We start from the raw sequence: 21,111 nt of genomic DNA, 5'->3' as shown, positions 1-21,111 counted from the left end.
TCTATGTATTTGTCAAATATGTATGTAGGTAGAATCCCCCTCAAAAATATCTGCTGGATATGCAGAGATGTACTAGAGCTTGGGGATGGTGGAACCACTCCCCTCAGTATTCTAGCTCAGTGATCTTGTGAGAGGAGAAGACTATGAACTGTAAGCCAATCAGAGATTTTATTTATCTGTCATAGAAGCAAGCAGATTTATAAACGGTCTTACGTCAGGACTTGAAGGATAAAAGCATGTTGGAATTTTCTCATTGCTTCAAAACTTAATGTGAGAAGGTGTCTTTGTTTCTTTTATATTTCTCTATTACTTAATACTATGCTCTTACGTAGGTAGTTCAAAATGTCTCTTTAATAACACATCTCTCTCTGCCCCTTGCAAGTAATTGGCATGGCTTAATGGACTTGTTAATGGAGCTAATGCTTCAGTATTTGTACAAGGGCCAGAGCTTGCTAAAACAGCTGCTTGCTTTTCTTTAAGTTCTGTGTTCTGGGGAGATGCTATTCAGAAACGATATGCAAATCTATGTTGGCTGTGAAATCCATTAGACTAGTAAATATGACTTGCATAGTTCCAATTATATTTCCTCTTGTATAGTTTCAGAGATTTATCTATTTTAAGTGACAGCTGAAGAAACAGGTGAGTATTGCTAATACCATTGGATTCAGTGCTTTCCTACTTGCTCATCGTGCATGTTGTTATAATATATTAATAATATAATATTTCAATCCTGCCATTTTTCATCCCAAGCAAGTCAAGGCAGCTTACCCAATTCTCATTCTGCTCCTCCTCTCAATCTTATCCTCATAACAGCCCTGTGAGGTGGGTCAGACTGAAAGTGTGTGAATGTGATGGTGTAAAAGTACAGAAAATCCTACTGCAAACATGCTGTAAATATTGAGCAGAGAGAGGAAGTGATGGGAAACATGAAAATCTACTCTCCCCCAGAATATATATTATTTTAAAAAATAAGTAGAGTAATGAATATAGCATCAGGGACAGGACAGTTTCAAAGTGATAATTAACTCCCCCCCCCCCCAAGTGACTTAGCCATAGATAGCTTATATCTTAATCACTTATTGATTACTGATAAAATAGTTTCGGTTCTACTTTCCATTGCATTTCCAAGACTGATTCCCCCATACTTTGCATCTTATTATTATTTTTATGTATAGCTGTCCAATAGCTGTCATTCTTCAGACCGCAAAACCTGTAGGCTTGGCAGGACTGCAGTCTTACTATTAAATGGTTTAATTCATGTTAAAGTTGATATATTCTAAGTACATCAACTAGGAGAAGCATGGCAGCCTAGGACAGTACTTCAGATTCATAAGGAACTCATAGATCTCCAATCTTTTGGTGCTGACAGGCACCAAATATTGAGCATTACAAGTACAGTCATGAAATGGCGCCATGGAGCCATCCTTATTTACAAAACAGCTTTTCTAGAGAATCTGTCAAAAGACACATTTTCCTGAAGACAAGATACTAAAAAAATCCAAGTAACTTGCTGGGAACAAGGGTTAAGAGTCCCAACATCTAGCCATTCCTTTGAACCCACTTTTTTTTTTTTACTTACAAAGGATATCTAACTCACAAAAAGTGAACTCTCTCTTACCTCTTCTTCTTTGTGCCAGTCAACTTCCCCTTGTTACATGTCTCATGTCCTACGTTTCTCCTCCTGCAGCCTCTGTTCTCCTGTTGAGACTGCACCATGCATAGGTCTCCAGTGCTTCACTGACCCGAAGCCCTATGTACACTTCCACCACTCCCAAAATCCCTTTACATGCTCCCCTATCACTGTGTTCCCTCTCCTGCCCACAATTACCTTGGTTTTTTATTGTTTTAATTCCAGAAAAAAGGAATGGCTTCCCTTTCCACCCACTCCCATCTTTATGTTCTAAGAATGTTTGTATGACCAGAAGGGTCCTGAGGCAAAGGGAAGGCTTGAAAGCAGCTGGATGTCCTGCTGTGCACCAGTCAACTAGGGGGTGTATGTGCATGTATAAGGAACAGTGGGCCTTGTGAGTACCAAGAGAAGTGTCCCCAGACTCAGTGGCCCCTATAGGGGTAGCATTGGACTCCAGCATTAACCTTTATGCCTAATTAGTGTTAAAAAGTTGGGGAAAAAAGTAAACATAGCAAATGTTCCTAAAACACTGGGGGGAATTCAGTTCTGAATACATTGAAGAATAAGATTTTTGTGAATCTCTTCCCGTACACTCTTCCTTTTCTGCAGTAATTCTTCTTCATCCACCTAATAGAATATAAGAGATGTGGTCAGGACAACGCTTACTAGTGCTGGGCTTGGGTTCAAAGTCCTAAGTGCCTATCCCTCATTTGAAAGTATTTAAACAGTTTAGCAATTTGATTAATAAACTCATTTCCCAGTATATTCATGCATGGCTGACTCAGTATTAAACCCATTAGACAGGTATAGTAGAAAACCTAGGATGGGCTTGTACCAATTTTAACATGTCTAGAAAAGTCCCTTTTCAAGACAGGCAGGTATGTTCTGCATTTTGGAAGTTGCTAAAGGAGGCTTTAAGCATGAGTCACTTGGACACTTCCATGAATGACCTTGAACTGTGATTTGCCATTGAGAGATGATAGGAAAATCTTGCTTCTGCTGCCTCTTCATCTTAATAACCATCAAGGATGAGAAATAGTATCTTACCAGAGCAGGTTACCCCATGTGTTAAATCTGACTTTGGGTTATCATCATTTGATTGATTGATTGATTGATTGATTTATATCCTGCCTTTTTCCTACAAAAGACTCAAGTCAGCTGATATCTCCTCCTCCATCTTATCCCCACAACAACAACAATCCTGTGAGGTAGGTTGGGCTGAGAGTCTGTGACTGGCCCAAAGTCACCCAGTTGGCTCCATGGCTGAGCGGGGACTAGAACCCAGATCGTCTGAGCCCCAGTTCCATGTTCTTAACCACTACACCACACTAGCTCTCTATATTGCATTTATATCCCTTTTTCCCCTCTTGCAAGGTATTCAAAGAAGTTTAGAGTCTTCCTCTCCATTCTTTTTTATCCTCATAAGTTTGTTGTTAGATAGTTTAGGTTGTGAATGAGTGACTGGCCCAAAGTCATCTAGTGAGCTTCATGGTGGTGGGAGTACTAGAACCTGGATTTCCCAGGTTTCCAGTCCAGTGCTAACCACCACACCATACTGGCTTGTGATTTATAATACAGTATACAGTGGTACCTTGGCTCACGAACTTAATCTGTTCGATTTCTCTGGTCGCGACCCAAATTGGTTGTGACCCAAGTCAAACTTCCTCATAAGGTTCAATGTAAATAAGGTTAATCCATTTTGTAACTATTTTTAATCACACAAATTTAAAGCAAAGTGACAAAGAACAACAAAGATCACAGCCATCTCCACCCTCACCCCCCACCCCCAAGCACAACCGGATTGCTTCCGTGTTCCCTGCACAAACATGACTGTGATCACGGCCATAGATGGGCTGCGTCTATGGGAGAGAACATGGGGGCGATTGCAGCCATCTCCCCGCCTTCCGCCCCTTGAGCACTGTCGCACTTGTGCAGGGAAGACGGGCATGATCACGATCATCACCCGATGCAGAGTTTACAACATGGGCTAATTTTTTTCTGAAATTTCTGTTCACGGCCCAATTTGGTTGTGAAGTGAGGTGTTTGTGAACCAAGGTACCACTGTAATAGCATTTCACAAGTATTCAGAATAAGTTATGTAAAGGAATGCCTGTTTCCATATATCCCAACCAGACCACTCAGATGCTCAGTGGAGGCCCTCCTTTATGAACCTCTCTCCCAGTGAGGAGAGGGGGGATTAGTGAGGAAAAGGGCCTTCTCTGTCATCACATCTCACCTTTGGAATTCCTTTCCAAAGGAAGTGCAACTGGCAGCCACATTAACTTGCTTTTGGCACCAAGTTAAGACATTTATTTAATATTTGTTTTTAGATTATGATTTATTGGTCTTGCTGCTGGTTTATTGTTGATTATACTGTGCTTATATTCCTATTGTATTTTACATAGCATTTTTATTGTATTATGTTTAATGGTTTTAGCTATTGTCTATTATTACCTGTATCATTGTTATGATTGCACTTTGAGCCAATCAGAGAACCTTCTGGGGTGGCATACAAATGCAGTAAATTAACAAATAATAGCTTTGCATCCAGGCCAAGTCATTAGCACTCGGAAACCATGGAAGTCATTTATGACTACTGTTTTCAATGGGGTCTGAGTGCCCTTTATTTGGAGTGAGTCTAGTCCAGCATCTCTTTATAACTATTCCTTAATGTAAGTCTGCTGTACTTAAAGAACGATGGTTTGCTTAAAATAACACCAAGGTACCTTTGTACGAACGGTGGAAGGTGCCTTTACCCAAGGCAAACTACTTGTCCATCAGTCCCAGCATTGCCTATTTTATTGGCAGTGGTCCTCTTGGGTCTCAGCAAATCTCTTTAAACACCACCTGCTGTTTAATCCTTTTACTTAGCCATTGAACATGTGACATTTTATATACAAAGCTTTTTCTGTACTTCTAGGTCAGGGGCACACAGTATGCTGCCCATAGGCACCAGTGCCCCCTGGACTCCTTTCTTGGTATTCTTTGAAGTATCCTCCTTCCTGAAATCTGTTTAAAAACAAGTGTTACTTTAAAACAAAGTGAAGGTCTCCAGCCATTGCTGTCTTTATTTCCTATGAATACCTATCTCAGCCAAAAGTGGGACTCATGGGTATTCTTGGGAAAGGCAGAGGGTTAGCAGATGAAAGTAACCACAACAGAAAAGAGAATCTCTACTGTTTGGTAAGCTGGGGGTCTAAAGAGAACTGTGCTAAGCCTGAAGTGTCAAGGAAGCCACTGGGGAAAAACTAGGGAGATGCGTGTAGGGTTACAGGAGCCTAATGAAAGCAAACGCAGTGGGAAGTGTTCAATGACTTATATGTCTGAATGGGTGGGAGCTAAATAACTGTGAGAAAGAGGGGTTAGGGTTGATCCAGAGGGTGAGAATTTTATTGAGATCTTGAAAGATTGAGTATAGCTGAGAGAAGAGAAGTATACAGATGCCAGTATATGATGGGTTGGGGCAGGGGGTATGGACAGGTAGATTATATGAGTGTGCTTGAGAGACAGTGTGTATAGTTGGTAAGAAGGGCAGAGAGAACACATTACACCAGGAAGCCTTGTAATACCTGCTGAACTTGTGTGAATTGATCCTGGGAGGTCAGGTGAAAGATTTATGTGGGGAGGAAGAGGAGGCATAAGTGATCCTTCAGCACATCCCCTCTCTTCCGAAGTTCAGGGCTAGGGGTTTACATGTGCCTATCCTCACCTCACAGAACATTCAGTTGAAGTCAGTTTTTCCAATTCTCATTATTCTGTTCTAGATGTCAAATGTTGAAAATAAACATATTTAACAATTCATAATAACAGTCAGTACTTATTATAAATAAAATATCCTTAAGTCAACCATTTTGACTTACTTGCTTTGTTTTAAATTAGTCAACCCTGTATGAACCTTGCAAATAAACTTTAGGATAGCATGAATATGCAATCTTTAAAATGGAAAATTATGGAAGTTTTGGACCTATTTTCTATCCAAGCCTGCATAGGATAGTGTTCTGAATGTGTTTCTTCTTACCACAAGGGCAGATTCACCGTTGAAACATCTAGTCTTCTTTAAAGCTGAGTTTTATAGGATCTCAAGCAGAGTTCTCATGCTTAATCTCAGAAATGAAGTGATTTTTAATTTAAAAAGATATTTTGTGAAACAAATGTTCTGGTTAATCAAGCAGCAGGCTATATATATTTGAAAATATAAGTAGTCTTAAAAATGCACTGCAGATGGCAAATACCATCTTATGAGGTATTTCTCCTTACTTCTTACCCAAGGAATGTCTGCTGCAAGATTATGTCTATTACAGTATGTGCACATGTTATCTTTAAAAAAAAGTGTGTGAGGGAGAATACACACAAGTCTCAGTGGCTGAAACTGTTTGGGTGGTTTATCACCGTTTTAAAATAAAGATGCAGTTGTTTTGGCTAATGTCAAATTGCTACCAAAGCAGAAGTTTCAGGGTGGCATTTGGACTACACAGTAGTTTCTGGGAGATAGCAGGTTACCCTCAGACCCTCTGCCCACCCCAGTCTGTATCCTTTTCTTCACCCCTGGAATTTTTAGAACAATCTTGTAAAGGAGTCTGCAAAAATTACTAGCTTGACTCATATTCCTGGTTGTTCGTGCCTATTAGGCAAGTTGCTCAATGCATGGCTTATTTTAATGGGATAGTTGAGATTAATCTCTTCTCAAGGACCATCAACACTAGCACTGAATGCATCCTAAGAACTTGGCAAACTTTTATTATGACATTTTTCTTAGCCTGCGCTGGAAGAAGTAATGGATCTTCATATACATGCTGTCTACTTAGTACTAGTTATTCTTTTAAAATTGTGGGGGGAGGAGCATTGCAGCAATTATTCTTTGATCTTTTTTTAACCCAATGTTGTATCCTGTAGGTAATAAAACACAACTCTGGATTTCCCAAGAAAGATAAGAACTATATTTAACAAATTGCATCTCATCTCTTTGTGCTCATCTTCTTAAGCCTCAAGAGAATTTGCCATGGTATAGTGTGGAGCTCTCAAGCATCAGATGATCACATCCTTAGTCCTGGGAAATTAGGCAGTCTTCTATGATTGAAGGTGAGGAATAGCTGTGCTGTACCTGTAGGAACTCCTTCTCCATTTATTGCAATGGTCCTTGCCAGTTTATGGAGTTTTCATAATAGGCATATTTGTGTCTATATGATATGTTTTCGAAACTGGTCCTCTCAGCTGGGTTGATTTCTGATGATTAGTTATCAACTGCTGCTCTAGAAAGAAAAGTTCAACTGTAATGTGATGATGAATCTTTCATACAGTGGCTTTGGATAACACTCCACTCCCATTTCCAAGTTTGTGTAGGTAAGAATGAATGTAGAGCCGTTCAGATCAACATAGCTATGAATCCAAAAGCCCTTTGTTCACATGGAACCTCAACCATAAACTTATTAGAGCTCACACTACAGGGCAGAAGTATGTGTATCATAGCTCCAAACAGTATAGAATGGAGGAGTGATGCAGGGGTGGCTATCCTTGTCTTTTGTATACCCATTGTACACCTCACGTGCATTTTTTCACATGGGATATCAGATCTATTGTGGAAACATGAGTTTGAAATGCTTTTTTAAGGAGAATCATGGAATGATAGAGTTGGAAGAAGCCATGAAGGCCATCGAGTCCAACCTTCTGTTGTTGCAGGACACCTCATTACACAATCCCACTCAGATAGCTGTCCAGTTTCTTTTTGAATGTCTCTAGTGTATGCGAGCCTACCACTTCTCTAGGCATCTGGTTCCACTGTCCTCTGACAGTGAGAAAGCTTTTTCTGATGTCCAGCCTGAGGCTGGGTTGTTGCAACTTGAATTGAGTATTCCATGTCCTACACTCTGGCATCAGCAAAAAGAGATCTTAACCTTCCTATTTGTGACAACCTTTGAAGTACTTATAGAGGGATACCATGCCCCCTCTCAGTCTTCACTTCTCAAGGCTGAACATGCCCAGTTCTCCCAGTCTCTATTCATAGGGCAGTGTTTCCAAACCCTGTATCATTTTTGTTGGCCTCATGGACCCTTTCTAATTTACCTGCATCTTCCTTAAATCTTGGTGCCCAGAACTGGACTCAGTGTTTCAGATGAGATTTGACTAGTGAGGAGTATAGAGGAATACTTGATTTGTATTCCTCTATACTCATGATTTAGAAGTAATACTTCTGTTCTCTAGGCCACATACCAGTGTCCTTCATGGCAGAACCTGGCTTATCTCTTCTCCCCTGCTCTAATCACTGCTTACCTGCATTCACCACTGGAAAAATGCACTATTAAGGTTACATTTTTGGGTTTTGGCTGCAGAACCATGTTCATTTAGAAAAAAATGTTTTGTTTTTCAGACCTCATGTGGGCACTTAGACTGTCTGATATATGTAATCTTGCCTGGCTGATGTCCTTGTAAGTTTCAGCTGTCAAAGGTGGGGGAAATGCAAAGGCAACATAGAAGGAATGGGTGGGACTGTGTACAGGCTAATTTGTGCACAGTTATTGAGCTGTCAGTTCAAAATCACTGGTTAAAAAAAGAAAAGTAGGTACTGTGAAATGGTAGCAGCAATATAATCCTCTCGATTTCAAGTGTTTGAAGTGACAGTTTTTGGTCCCCTACACATTTTGAATACTTCCTTAGGTCTCTAGCTGCTCTAGAAAGGGGAAATACTAACTTTCCAGCTTTTTGAAAAACTTATTGCTACAGTTCCCTGATAGTTTAAAAAAAAAAAAAACAGCTTAGGAACGAAACAGAATGAGCTGAAGTGAATGAAGACATTTTGAGAAACAACAGTTTTCTCTTTCCAGTTCTGCCACCTCTGTGGTTTCTTCTAAAACTGGGGAATGCCTACACAGTTTGCGACTGGTAATTAAATGGAGAGAAAATGTATGCTGATTCCATGACTGCAAAGTTAAAAGGAGGGGAAAACTTACTTCCCAGACATGAATTAGTGCTGCTGTGATATGCTACCCATATGTTTAATCTGCAGTCATGATATATAAACTGAATCTATATTGTAGACCATATAGTTGCAAGACCTGATTTAATTTAAAAACTTGCATCAGATTGTAATATTTCTTTCACCATCCTTTGCCTCTTCTACCACTTAGCCTGAAGAGTTTTTAAATATAGAAGCTTGCACAGTGTTTTGTTATATTTTGATTGGTCCTTATCAAGTAATTCCATTAACTATGGATTTTGGCTTTTTCCCTCTGGCTTCTGGACATTTTGGTGTCTATATGCAGTTAGCTTTCATTTCCTTTTCTGAGCAAGTTTTCCTTGTTCATTGAAGGAAAATGCTGCAGATAGGTTAGGACAGTCCTTATTTAAGCTTGAATTGGACAAGTGTAAGAGATTGTGCTGTTGGGGAGCATCATAGTCAATCACTAGTCAGATTCTGTGTCTACATCTGGAGAAAAATGCTCTCTTTATTGTTCTAGCAACCAAAGAGTTATAAGTAGTTCTCCCAGGCGATAAAAGAGATCAATGCAGTTTTCTAGGTTGAAGAATAATGGAACAACAATCTATAATTGTAAGATGACTTTGAAGGTGTAAGATGACTTTGAAGGTGTGAATGAAAAATTGTGGCCATATTTGGGCATAATGCTAAACTATGATTTAACATGATGGAACAAGCCTAGGTTCCTCATGAGCTTATATCCCTCCTTTCTCTTACCAAGGGTAAGAACTTGGAAGCTTCCGGTGTCCTCTTTTAGTTAGCTGTGATTTTTATCATTCCAAAACAGAACTGTGGTTACCAATGACCATGATGAGGTTAAAGCAAGTCAACTTTGTCTACTGTTCATTTACATTGCACTAAATTTTAGTTCACCGTTTCATCCAAATGTAGCCTATGCTGCATGTATTCTCTGTCCTTGTTCCTAGTACTAGCTTTGCATTCAGCTAGCCCAGGGGTCCTCAAACTTTTTCAACGGGGCTAATTGAAAGGTGCCGGCAATGGGTGCGGGCTGTCAAGGCGGTGCGGGCAGGGGCAGGGGTGCAGGGAGATCGTTTTCTCCAAGCGAGTCCAAAACAATCTCCTTGTGAGCAAGCCGGTGCTCTCCAAAACCTCTATGGCAGGTCAGATAACTGGGCATGGCAGACTGGATTCAGCCCTCAGGCTGTAGTAGGGCCCATAAACTAGCCCCTTTTCTTGCATAAATCCCATTAAATAGATGAGATATGTACATGAACCCTACTGTGTATTATTGGTGTAATAATTCTGATAATGCTTAGGGGGATTGCTATACGAACGATTGAAACAGTGAACTCTCAAGTGTGCTAAAGGAAAGTTTTGGCCTATACTTTTCCATTTATATGCTGTCCACATCTTTCTCTTCTAAAATTCTGTATATTTTAAAAATCCAAAATCACCTTCTCTTTGCCTGTTATTTCCTCTCTTCCCTTGTTCTACTGTGGTGGGGGGACTTCTTACAAAGCAAAGAGAACAGTGTTGTTTTGCATTTGGTCAAGATTTCATGTTCATCTTAGTTAAGACTAATATATTACCTTTACTTAGAAAGCTCAAATACTATGACTTTGTTTAATGTCAGAGCATCGTTCTTTCTACATTTGCTTCCCTGCTTGATATTAGCACTGAAAATAACTATTAAGAAGCCCATTAAAGTTGCACCTTCTAATGCCACAGAAACATTAACATTTCAACATGAAGTAGCTTGTTGAAATTGCTCTCTATCTTGCTACAAACAGTTGCAGTCAGGAAAATGTTCTACTTCCAGTCTTCCATACAATGAAGTTTTAAGAGCTTGGGAACAAAACATCAGAAGAAAATTAGTTTGTTGGCAAAGTTAAAATGACTGCATCCATTCTGATGTGAACTGGACTCAGAGCCAGTGTGAATCTAAATCAGGAAGCAGCACTTAGTAGGATTTGGCTCTATAGGATGAAGTTTGGAATCTGTTGGATGAGAAAAGAATAGCTTGTGCTTGTTAAACAAGTGTGCTAGTGCTCCTAATGTTGCTAAAAGTGCATTTTTTAAAACAAATGCTGGTTTGTGCTGTTGCCAAGCCACTCATCTGAGAATGAGTTAAATTCACAGATAACTTTCATTACTCAGGAGTTGTAACATCAAGCAATGATTTGCCTTATGAAATAGATGGCCCAGTTCAAGCATCACAAACAGAACAGATAATAGATGGCATTCACTTGCTTGGTTGGAAGTCATCAAGTAATGAGGCTTTGAAGTGAAAAACTGAATGCCATGCTTCAGGTGCCATGCTTATCCCATGTTTTAATTTTAATCAGTAGATCTGTGTTTACTTGAAAGTATTTTCCACTTTCAGTGGACCTTACTTCCAGGCAAGTATGTGTGGAATTTTACCTATTAATTGAAGTGGATTAATTTATGTTAGTGGTGCTGCAGATTACATGCACATTTCTTTAAAAGTTATTTTCATGCTCTTGCATCTCTGCAGTAGGAGATCTTTGTAATAGGAAATGCTTTTAAATGTTACTTTCTTCCCATAATGAGTAGAAACTTCTATTAGATTTCCCTCAGTATTCAAAGGATGACTCAAGGTTTTTTTTCCCCAAACAGCAGATGCATTGTAATTGTTGTGGAGCCTAATTAGTTGAGAGCTCTTCCTTTGCAACAAATGAGGCATATCTGTGGGATCATTTCATGTTCTCAATGTGGGTTTTCAGATTCAGGAACTGTTTGTGAGAGGAGCAGGTAGTTCCACTGCTCTGTCACACCTATGTATGTTCACCACAAAATGAGTTTTGCATTTTTCGTAGCCTGCACTGGGATTGCATCTGCTATCAGCTGTCCAGATGGAGAAAAGACCAGTGAAAAGTATGGAGTCTGTTCATAACCAAAGCTATTATTTGAAATGAATGCCATTCATAATTGCTCAATCATTCATTCAGACTATGAAAGAGAGAAACTATTGCATTACACTGGTCATAACATAACCAGTCTTTGTTAAAACTCCTATAGTTAAGAGTTTATTAGCTGAACTTTTCCGAATTGTCTTGATAGGTAAAATACACTACAGTGATTCAGTTGGGAGATTACTAGAGCATGGATCACTGTAGCCAAATGATCCAACTCCTGATAGGATCATAGCCAAGATACCTACCAAAGAGGTTACAAGCTGCTGCACGTTCCACAGACTCTTTGAGCTTCTAATTGCAATGATAGATTCAGGAGTATTCATAAGCTATGCACTCAGTTGTTTGGAGATTGTAGAAAATCTTGAATCCCATCCTATTTGAGAAACTACTTACTATCAGTGTCTTCATTGTGAGAGCATGGGGGATATGGTAGAATTTTGTGAGACTTACTTTTTGTCCAGGGAAGCATTACCACATATAGTTGTACTGAAAACTATTGAGCGGTCACGGTGAGTCAAGAGAATTGTACATTGTTTATCTTTTTCCATGAAGAGTTCATCCTTCAAAATGACCAGAGCTGTTTTCCTGTTGTACCCAGTTCAAACCTGTACAATTGAACTGGTCTCTGAAATTCAGTATCATCCAAGGGAGCCTGAATCTGATCAGATATTGCATGCTTAAGCACCGATCCAAATCATTTTCTTCCAACTCCTCTTTTGAAATCTTTGTATGTGTAAATCTGCCTCTGAGTTACAGGAAACAAGATGGGGAAGTAAAATCCCTTGTTGATGATCTTACTGGAACTAGAACTATAAAGCCATTGATGGAATCATATGAACCTGCAGTATATTGAATAAGATGATCCAGCCTATTACTCTGTCTGGCAGTAGTTCTCCAGGTTTTCAGGGACAGAGTTTTCCTATACTTGTGCATTAGGATTATTTTAGTTGGAGATACCAGGGGTTACACCTGTGTCCTTCTGAATGTAAAGTATGCTAATAGCAAATGCAGCAAGTCAGACAGAAACAGGCACCAACAGCATATGAATACTGTTTGGGTTGGAGTGAGTTTCCTTCATTCAGTTGAATAGCTTGTCTTGTTTAATGCTTCAGATAAAGCAAAGACTTGGCAACATATTACTGTGTTCAACAAAGTCTGTCTGTGGGAAAACAGGGAAGGAAAGGGCCATTTCTCACATTGCATTTTTAACACAAAAATGTCAATGCATGGAGGCAACGTATTACAAAAATGCTTTATACTAATAAACTTACCCAGGAAATACAATTGGCTGCAATCCCTGTTGTATGCAAATTTGGTTTGCTTCTAGGTAATTTGAAGAATAGCAATATTGGATAGGAAAACTGGCTATCTGTATGATAGTTGCAGCATCACGACCTCAGGATTGCAGAAAATGCTGTCAGTTGCCAGTCACAGTAATTTGGAGGTGAGAAGGAGAAACATATCTAGATCCAGTTGGCCTTTTGTTTGTTACTTTGCAGTGTGATAAGTCTAAACACCAAAATGCTGGAATGAGACTTGTACACTTCCTTATACACTTCAAGTTTAACTACTGACTTAACCCCCAGATCTAGATTCAGTCTGTTTTGAAATTAAGTTACTTGGATGAAAGCTGGTATGCAAGTTCTGAGCATAATTCTGTGTTTCAGGTTTGAGCCCTCATTCTTGAATTCAAAGGGAAAGATACAAAAATAGTGTAATGCAATATATTTCTTGAGAACTGAGATTAAGTAATGAAATTTGGGATCTTAGCAATATAATTTTCTGTTTGTTATTTGAACAGCCGTTTCACCCTTGCACCCATTTTTAAGGCAGAAGGAAACATGCAAAATAGATTCAAACATAGTATCTGAAGTGAGACCTCTGTCAAACAGTGTGATAGTAAAATTACTTACTGAATAAGTGAGTTAAATCAGTAGAGTGTTTCCTTTTTCTCCATCTTCCCTATATTTAGTTGTTTCAGTCAATGATGCAACTCATATCATTGGATTTTTTATCTGTAGATTGCTAAATAATTGTTTCAGCCCTTGCTAAAGATGTTGAACAGTAATCTCAGAAATTGACTCTACTTTTCCCAACTTAATTGGACTCTTGTTTCCTAGCCAAAAAGCGTTCAAATGACCCACTTCTCTCCCTTTCCACTTATGTATTCCAGAAAATATACTTATTCTACCACAGTTGGCTCAAATTTAAGCAGATAAACGTAAGCCTCCTGCTGAAGTCTGAAGTGTGGACTTTTCCCCCATATAGAAATTTTTAGTGGCATCAACCAGCTACTCCACTAGGGTGCAGCAGCTCATGTTTAAAAAAAGTTTCAGTTATTGTTTTGCTTCAGTAATGCTTTTTTGGAAACAGAATTCTCTTCAGCTTCTGCCAAGTCTATCCTGTTTCCAAGAGCACAGCTTCTTTGTTGATAACAATCAGTACTGATGCTACAAACCATGTATTAACAGTGTGTGCCTTTGTAACTTTCTGTGAACAGAACTTCTTAATATGGTTGTTAGGCCACTTAATCAAGCGAAGTTGATAGCTGCTAACTGGCAAAGTAGCCTGAAGGACTTGCTGCTAAATTGATTAATACACAGGTACAAGCCACAGATGTATGGATGTATCACATTTGAACTTGCCTATAACCAGAGAAATACCATGAAATTGATGCAAATGTGCTTTGGCCAGGGGCAAACTGATTATGACTTTACTCTCTCAGGATTTCTCATGCTCTCTGTTCCTTGGGATCCTTCTGTTACCTTTTGTGCCTTTTTAATTTCTTCCTCCTCATTTTCAATCCTCTTAAGCTGAGGTCCAGTCCTGTCACCAAGTTGGTAAATACTTATTTCAGTTTCTTTCTTTTCTTTTTTTTTTTTGTCCCAGCTTTCTGCCAAAAATGGTATTCAAGGCAACTTAGTACAAAATTCAGCTTTAAAACAAAAACTTAAATAAAACATGGCATGGCAAGTTCCAGTGGAGCAAAGCTCAGGGAACCAAGATTCAAGGTCGATGCCAGGAAGTACTTCCTGACAGTTAGGACCCATAGGATATGGAATGGGTTTCCATGGGAGGTGGTTGAAGCCACATCAGTGAGGGTGTTCAAAGATAGGCTGGACATGCACACGGTAGGCATGTCATGAGCAGAGCCAGCTGAAGCTGGGGTTCAGAGTAGATTGTCCAGGAGACCCCTTCTGACTTGCTCTGTTGAATACCCACCACCAAAAAAGTTGATCTTGTTGCAAAGGTGCAAAAAAGCTGTGGGGAGCTGAAAATTAATCTTGAGAGTGGCAAGAGGACATAGACAAATTGGTCCTGCCACAGTTTCCCCAGAATACTCCCTGGAGGACTGCACTGGGGGAGGAAGGGAGCAAACAATTCTTGGTGGTTGGGTTCAATGTAGGTTGTTCATAGAATAACCAACCTGATAGACCAACTATGACCCTATTTGGACAGAGAGTCCCCAGGTACAGTTATCCACACTCTAGTAACTTCTGATTTGGATTCTGCAAGTAATGTGCTGTATGTGAACTGCCTTTGAAAATGGTCTGAAAACTTCAGCTGACCCAAAACAGGGCAGTAAGACTGTTAATTGGGACTGCTTCATGGGAACATATTACACCGGTCTTCCACCAGCTGCACACAATGCCAGTTGAAGCTGGGCCCTAACAGTCAGTGCTCTAAATGGCCTGAGGCAAGGTTATCTGAAGGAATGCTTTGTTGTCTCTTTACCTACTAGACCCTGGGGTCATCTTGGAGGGGCCCTTTTCAATTATGGCACTCTGGCTGTGGAATGAACTCCCCACAGAGGTGCACCTAGCGCCTGACTTTGTATTATCTTCAGCACCAGGTGAAGATCTTTTTATTTTTCAAGCTTTTTAACACTTTGACTTTTTAACTTTATTTTAAATACTGCATTATGTCCTGTACCACTGCCATGTCTTTATGCCAATTCAATTGCACTTGTTGTGGTTCTGTTGCTTTGTGTTAACTTTGTGTATTTTTTTACTTTTGTTAACTGGCCACTGAGTCTCAGCTATCGTTCAGAATAAAATGAAGTAAATAAATGTTAGTATATGCTTCTGTTTTAAAGATACATTTTGTTTTTGTTTTAAGATTGGGAAACCACATTACAGATATCTGTTTAATCTGCTGCTATTGATTTATTTGCCAGTGAGTTAGGTGTTTTCCAGTGTTTATTGCAATTGTCCTCTTAACAACCTTGTGAGGAAGTGCTAAATCCAGTTTAGGTGACATGAGAGTGGTTAATAAGCCATGGTGACTTGTTAACTGTACTCAAGAGTGCCAACACATTTTGTTTGCTGGCAGTGGAGTGTTTTGACATGTGACTGCAGTGAGAGTGGGTGGTTGCGGTTATTGATAAACAAACTAGCAGTCCTTCCATTCTGAGGATCTGAAGTTGAAAGAGTGGCAGCATTCATACACAACACTAAACCATGCCACATGGCATGGTATCTTACCTTGGATCCTGAGTTCAGGCAGGCACATGGTTTCCATGTGGTTTCCACTTTCCTCCTAATAGTGGCATTTATCTCATAGTTTCCCTCCACTGAAAATTACATCCCAGGGTGCACTGCTCCTGTCTGCAACACTTGCCTCTCCCTCATTGGCCCACAGACTCCCTGGGTGTGGCCTCAGCCAACTGCCTTTTTTCCCTGCTGCTCAACAGAGCAACCCCCTACTCTCTATTGTAGTGCTGTTGCTCTAGAGCAGACCTGGGCATTGTACTGCCCGCGGGCCACATCCGGCCCAATGGCTGACCCTGACTGGCCCGCATGAGGTCACTGGCAAATTAAAAGTCAATGCAAATATATATCATAATATAGATGCAAGCAATACAACTGCACTGCTTTTAATTTGAAGGATCTGCTAAACTGAATTGAATTTATTGCTTTTCATGTAATGTTAATGTTTTTGTGAATATTCATTAAATAGTGTTGTTCCCTGCTCCACATTTTCATTGTATCATTGTAATGTTTCATTTACTGTTTTTATAGAGATACATATTGAGCAGAGCTGTAAGTGTATTGGTCCGGCCCTTAACAACTGTCAAAGTTTCTCATGTGGCCTCATAGGAAGATTAATTGCCCACCCCTGCTCTAGAGGAACATTAGAGGAGCATTCCCTGCTGCTCCCATGCTCTCAGCATGGGTAACTTTGTCATGGACTGAGGCAGTGTTTCTTGCTCGAAGAGTTTCCCACGAGAGCACTTCCCATCAACTAAAATGTGTAACTCTTGAATATGGACAATCAGTTCATATTCTGTTGCACTCTGGGGAGCCCCACAGTTTCATGTATCTCTATCCTTCCACCCTGCTCATACCCATGCAGATTCTCCTACTGATGAGTATTAACTGTGTATAAGGATTACATCTGAACACTCATGTAGCTGTGATGTGAGATGGAAAGCATTCCAAAATAGAAAATTTTCTAGTACTTTACTTTTCCATGGAAGATTTTCTGTTTCATAAGTTCACTGGTAAACATGAATGTATGCTAATTATAAATAACTTGCCTTGGAAAACTTTCTGGAAAATAATTCAATGCAAAAGTGTTCAGTCAACCCACATTACTGAAGGTTCTGTATACCTGGTGTTGGGGACACAAGATGGTGCTTTGCACGTGTGTCCTGCTTGTAGGTTTCTCACTGGCAACTAGCTGGCTATTGTGAACAGGATGTATTACTACATAGACACTTGGTTCCTCTTATATTCTTATCATTAAGCTGTTGATTTCCATTTAGCTCAACATGGCATCTGAACTGATTTGTATGAAAACCTACCTACTGTATTATTGCAATTATTTATATTTGAACACATCTTTTCGGGTTAGCTCACAGAACTGGCTGGCTGCAACTGTTAAATCAGAGATGGACAAATTTTGGCTCTTTAGATCATCCTTTACCAAAAGCTATGGTGACTAGGGCTGATGGAAATTAAAAGCTGAAGCATTTCAAGGGTTGCAAGTTGGCTGTCTCTGCCTTAGATCCTTCTGTTAGTGTTAATGCTCTAGCCATTAATTTTATGTCTAGGAAAGCTGACATACTTTTTAAAAAATTGTTCTTTCTACATAAGGTAAGCATGCATGGGCTGCCTTAAGATTTGCTGGCATTCGCACCCCTCAGCAGTTTTAAATTGAGTTTAATGTGGGGAGTATCCATGATGCCTACCATGATGACAGCTATTCCTGTCTTTAGATTCCACAGTAAAATGCTTGCACATGTGTACTTGATGTTTGGAAGAAATGAAGTGTGTCCTCAGATAATGCCAGCAGCTAGCAGTTTGAAGCCTTGAAACAGTGAAGTGAAATTATTAAAGGTCAAATGAGTTCAGAGTGCCCTTGCAAAATTGAGTCTTCATTCTGGAGAAGTAGCTATGTATTACAAAGTGCCACAGTACTGTATAATATAGTAATTTGGGATGAATAAGTGTGTGGCTTATTTTCTGTAATAAAATTAAAAAACAATGCTTTGATCTGTGGGCAAAGCAAGTGTCTGAAAGTTCAAGGGTAGCTTCTGGCTCACATAGTTCAACTTCGTTTTCCCAATTCCATTAATTCTTAGGGTGTTCCTTTTTTACCACCTAGACTTAGATTCTTAAGTTCAAAGTTTAGGCAGTATTTCCTAATGTTGTTTTTGTAAATGTCCATACATTTCCCCCTTCGTTCATGTTCTGATATTTTGAACTTACCAAATGGCAGGTGCCAGAAAAATCAAAACATTTCGCAACCTACCGAGGCCCAAACTGAAGCTAGCCTTCCCTGATATTTATAAACAGTCTCTCATGGCTTGCACAGTGGCTCTAAAGCATACAGAGATATGTATTGCTCACCCCCCACCACCACTACTTTCTAAGCCTGAATTTAGTTTAATAAGGATTTGGTTTAAATGTGGGCTGTAGGAGCTGGGGTTCCTGCTGACTTTTCCCTCTGGAATTTAGTTTCTAAGCAGAAGTCTATACAAGGTTACCCCGTGGGAATGTTACCCTCTAGTTGTTTCCTTGTTCCTTAATTATCTTATTTTAATCTATCTGTTTGGGATTATTATCTCGAGTAATTTATACAGATATAAAGAGGGATCAGTAAATTGCAGGAGTATTATGGTTTCCAATTACCCCTCCCCACAGGTCATTTCTTTGCACTAGCTAGCATGTGGAGAGCTTGAAAATCTGGCAGGTATTAAACATGCCTCTTCTCCCCTGCCTTCACTGAGTATCCTCCTGAGTTTTGCTACTTCTCAAGGTACTTAGCAACTTGGGATCAGTAGCAAAATGAGCTCCAGCAAAGAATGCATAGCCTGGTTGAAAGAGCATAAACTATCTATATATGTACAGTTATATGGTTGGTTGGTCCCATCTGCACCATAATTTAGGAAATATATGAGGAAGTTCTTCATCATGGTCTCTGTGTGAGCTCTGCCATGTGCAAAACATTAGGAAGTATCAATGATTATCTAAATCAAAATCTGATCCATATAAATTGCCTTGGTTTAAATTCATCCATTCTAGGCAGCTTACCACAAGAACAGAAACAAAAACACAATAACCAGGTACCTCTAGAAAACTCACAGTCAAAGGAATAATGTCAAGAGTCCCCTCCCCAGTGCCAAGTCATACCACCTCTAAACATGGTATACTCTTATGAATAATAACCATTGATTCTCAATGGTTAATTTGATGACTGGTCTGTCTGATGTGCAGTTTTGGCTAAGTTTGTTTCCCTGTCACACCGGACATAAGCAGGCATAACGTGGTCCTTCTTTTCTAAATAGCTAAGGTTTTGCTCACTCCCGTCCCCCAGCCTATCTCCTCTCATATGAAAACATTCACGGTGCCTGCCAGATGTATGGATTTTATTAGCACAAGCCCTGAGCAGTGAGCAACACCAACCAAGATCCTCTTTGAATTCAAATACTATGTTTAAAGCTGCTTCCAGAGTTTCACTTAGCTGGGGGTATGATATTCCAGGTAGCCTAGGAATATAAAATATTTCCGATCGTGCATCATGGTACACTAAACTGATATGCTCCATTAAGTTGCATTGTTCCAAATCTCTTTACTACTGTCCATGGTCAGCTTGGCAATACAAGGAATGCAAAACATATATAGACATCATCATCATCATCCACATGTGTACACAGGGAGGGAGGGAGGAGGGGGCAGATATTCTGTCAGCCATAAATGAAATCCCAGTTTCTGGGTGGATGTTTCTGGCATCAGGTATTGATATCCAGTGGGATATTCTGATTTTGAAGTATAAAAGATTTTGAAAACATAAACATTACTAGCTTGTTCTTACTATTACATTTGTATTCCACTTTTCTTTCTCTTCCAAACTGGCTTGCATGGTTCTCTTTCTTTAAACTATAAGATCCTAGGAGCTACTCTTTTTATGGGAAAATGATGGTGCTTGTCTAGTCATCATGACCTTGATCATCACATCTGTAGGTGGGTGACATGTACACCCCCTGATCTTTTAAAACCATTTCCAAACAGCAGACTGTGCAGTATTGCAAGCTTCCATTTGTACTCATCATGATTTGAAAAACAACTTTTGAGCTTCTATGGGTGAGTAGGTTATTGAAGGTTAGAAAGAAATGAACTGCATGTGTGGAATGGGCTGACTTAGGTAAGGCCTGTGTATGTCACTAGTAATCCTAGTGTTAGAAAATGTAACTATAATTGACACACTCCAACTGATGGAGATGAAACTACATTGCTAAATAGGTCTGGCACAATATCAATCACAATAAACTGATTATAAAATACCTTTACCTTAGTGCAGAAATCAGAAAAGTGTTTCTATTCCATTGGATACCACAATATAGTACAGAATTTCCTAAATGGAAGAGCAATTGAAAATGAAAACCTTTCCCTTAACTTAATCTGTTCATTGACAACTTAATGTTGAATTTCTTATTCATTGAGCTTTGTAAATATGCTCATGCAAATGTAGCTCTGGGGTCCTGGGCAAAAGAGCTTATTACTGGCGTTACTGATGAAGTTTCCCTGAGGCACTACTGTCAACAAGAACTATGAACAGGATTGCAAGAATCTGATACTCCTTTATACTTACTTGAATTGATGCATGTCACTTCAGAATTTGGTGAAGAGAGATGCAAAGCAAGCTACTTGTCTTCTAAGTGTGCATTTGACGTATGAAGGATTTACCCTGTTGCAATGTTGCATAGTGCCCATTTCATTTCCTTCTCTTGTATCTACCATTTTAATACTTGCAGTGAGTGTGGTAGCTTAATTGTGACTTAAATTCAGAATCTTATTACCAAATACAATATATCTTTTTTTATTTTGGCAAAGGAACTTGTAAAATTAGAAAGATTTTTTTTAAAAAAATCCAGATTGGCACAGATGTAAATAAGTCCTCAGCAGTATTAAGAATTCAGAAGATCCAGTTTAAAAAAATGAATTGCTGTGTCAGCAGCATGTATTTATGAAGAGAGATAAAGCTATGACTTCTTATTGCAAGTTGCTCATTGGAATGGGTCTCTGCTCTTTCTTGAGATTTCTTGGTAATATGTATCAGATGTTGCTGGGGAAATTTCTTCTGAACTATGTTTAAGCTTTTAGTGTGTA

The 21,111-nt window shown here is 39.4% G+C and overlaps 1 protein-coding gene across 1 annotated transcript in view; it reads left to right on the top strand.

The window, feature by feature from the left end:
• TOP1 (DNA topoisomerase I) overlaps positions 1 to 21,111 on the top strand; it is a 90,174-nt gene that overhangs the window by 15,875 nt on the left and 53,188 nt on the right. The window contains exon 3 of the mRNA XM_044440401.1: positions 15,240 to 15,350. Within this exon, the coding sequence (XP_044296336.1) occupies positions 15,240 to 15,350 (111 nt within the window). The remainder of the gene's footprint in view (positions 1 to 15,239; positions 15,351 to 21,111) is intronic.

Source organism: Varanus komodoensis, unplaced genomic scaffold (assembly GCF_004798865.1).
Source record: "Varanus komodoensis strain SLA01 unplaced genomic scaffold, ASM479886v1 scaffold37, whole genome shotgun sequence".
Classification (NCBI taxonomy): Eukaryota; Metazoa; Chordata; class Lepidosauria; order Squamata; family Varanidae; genus Varanus; species Varanus komodoensis.
Note: the sequence above shows the minus strand (reverse complement) of the source record. Positions and strands in the feature narration are given on the sequence as shown.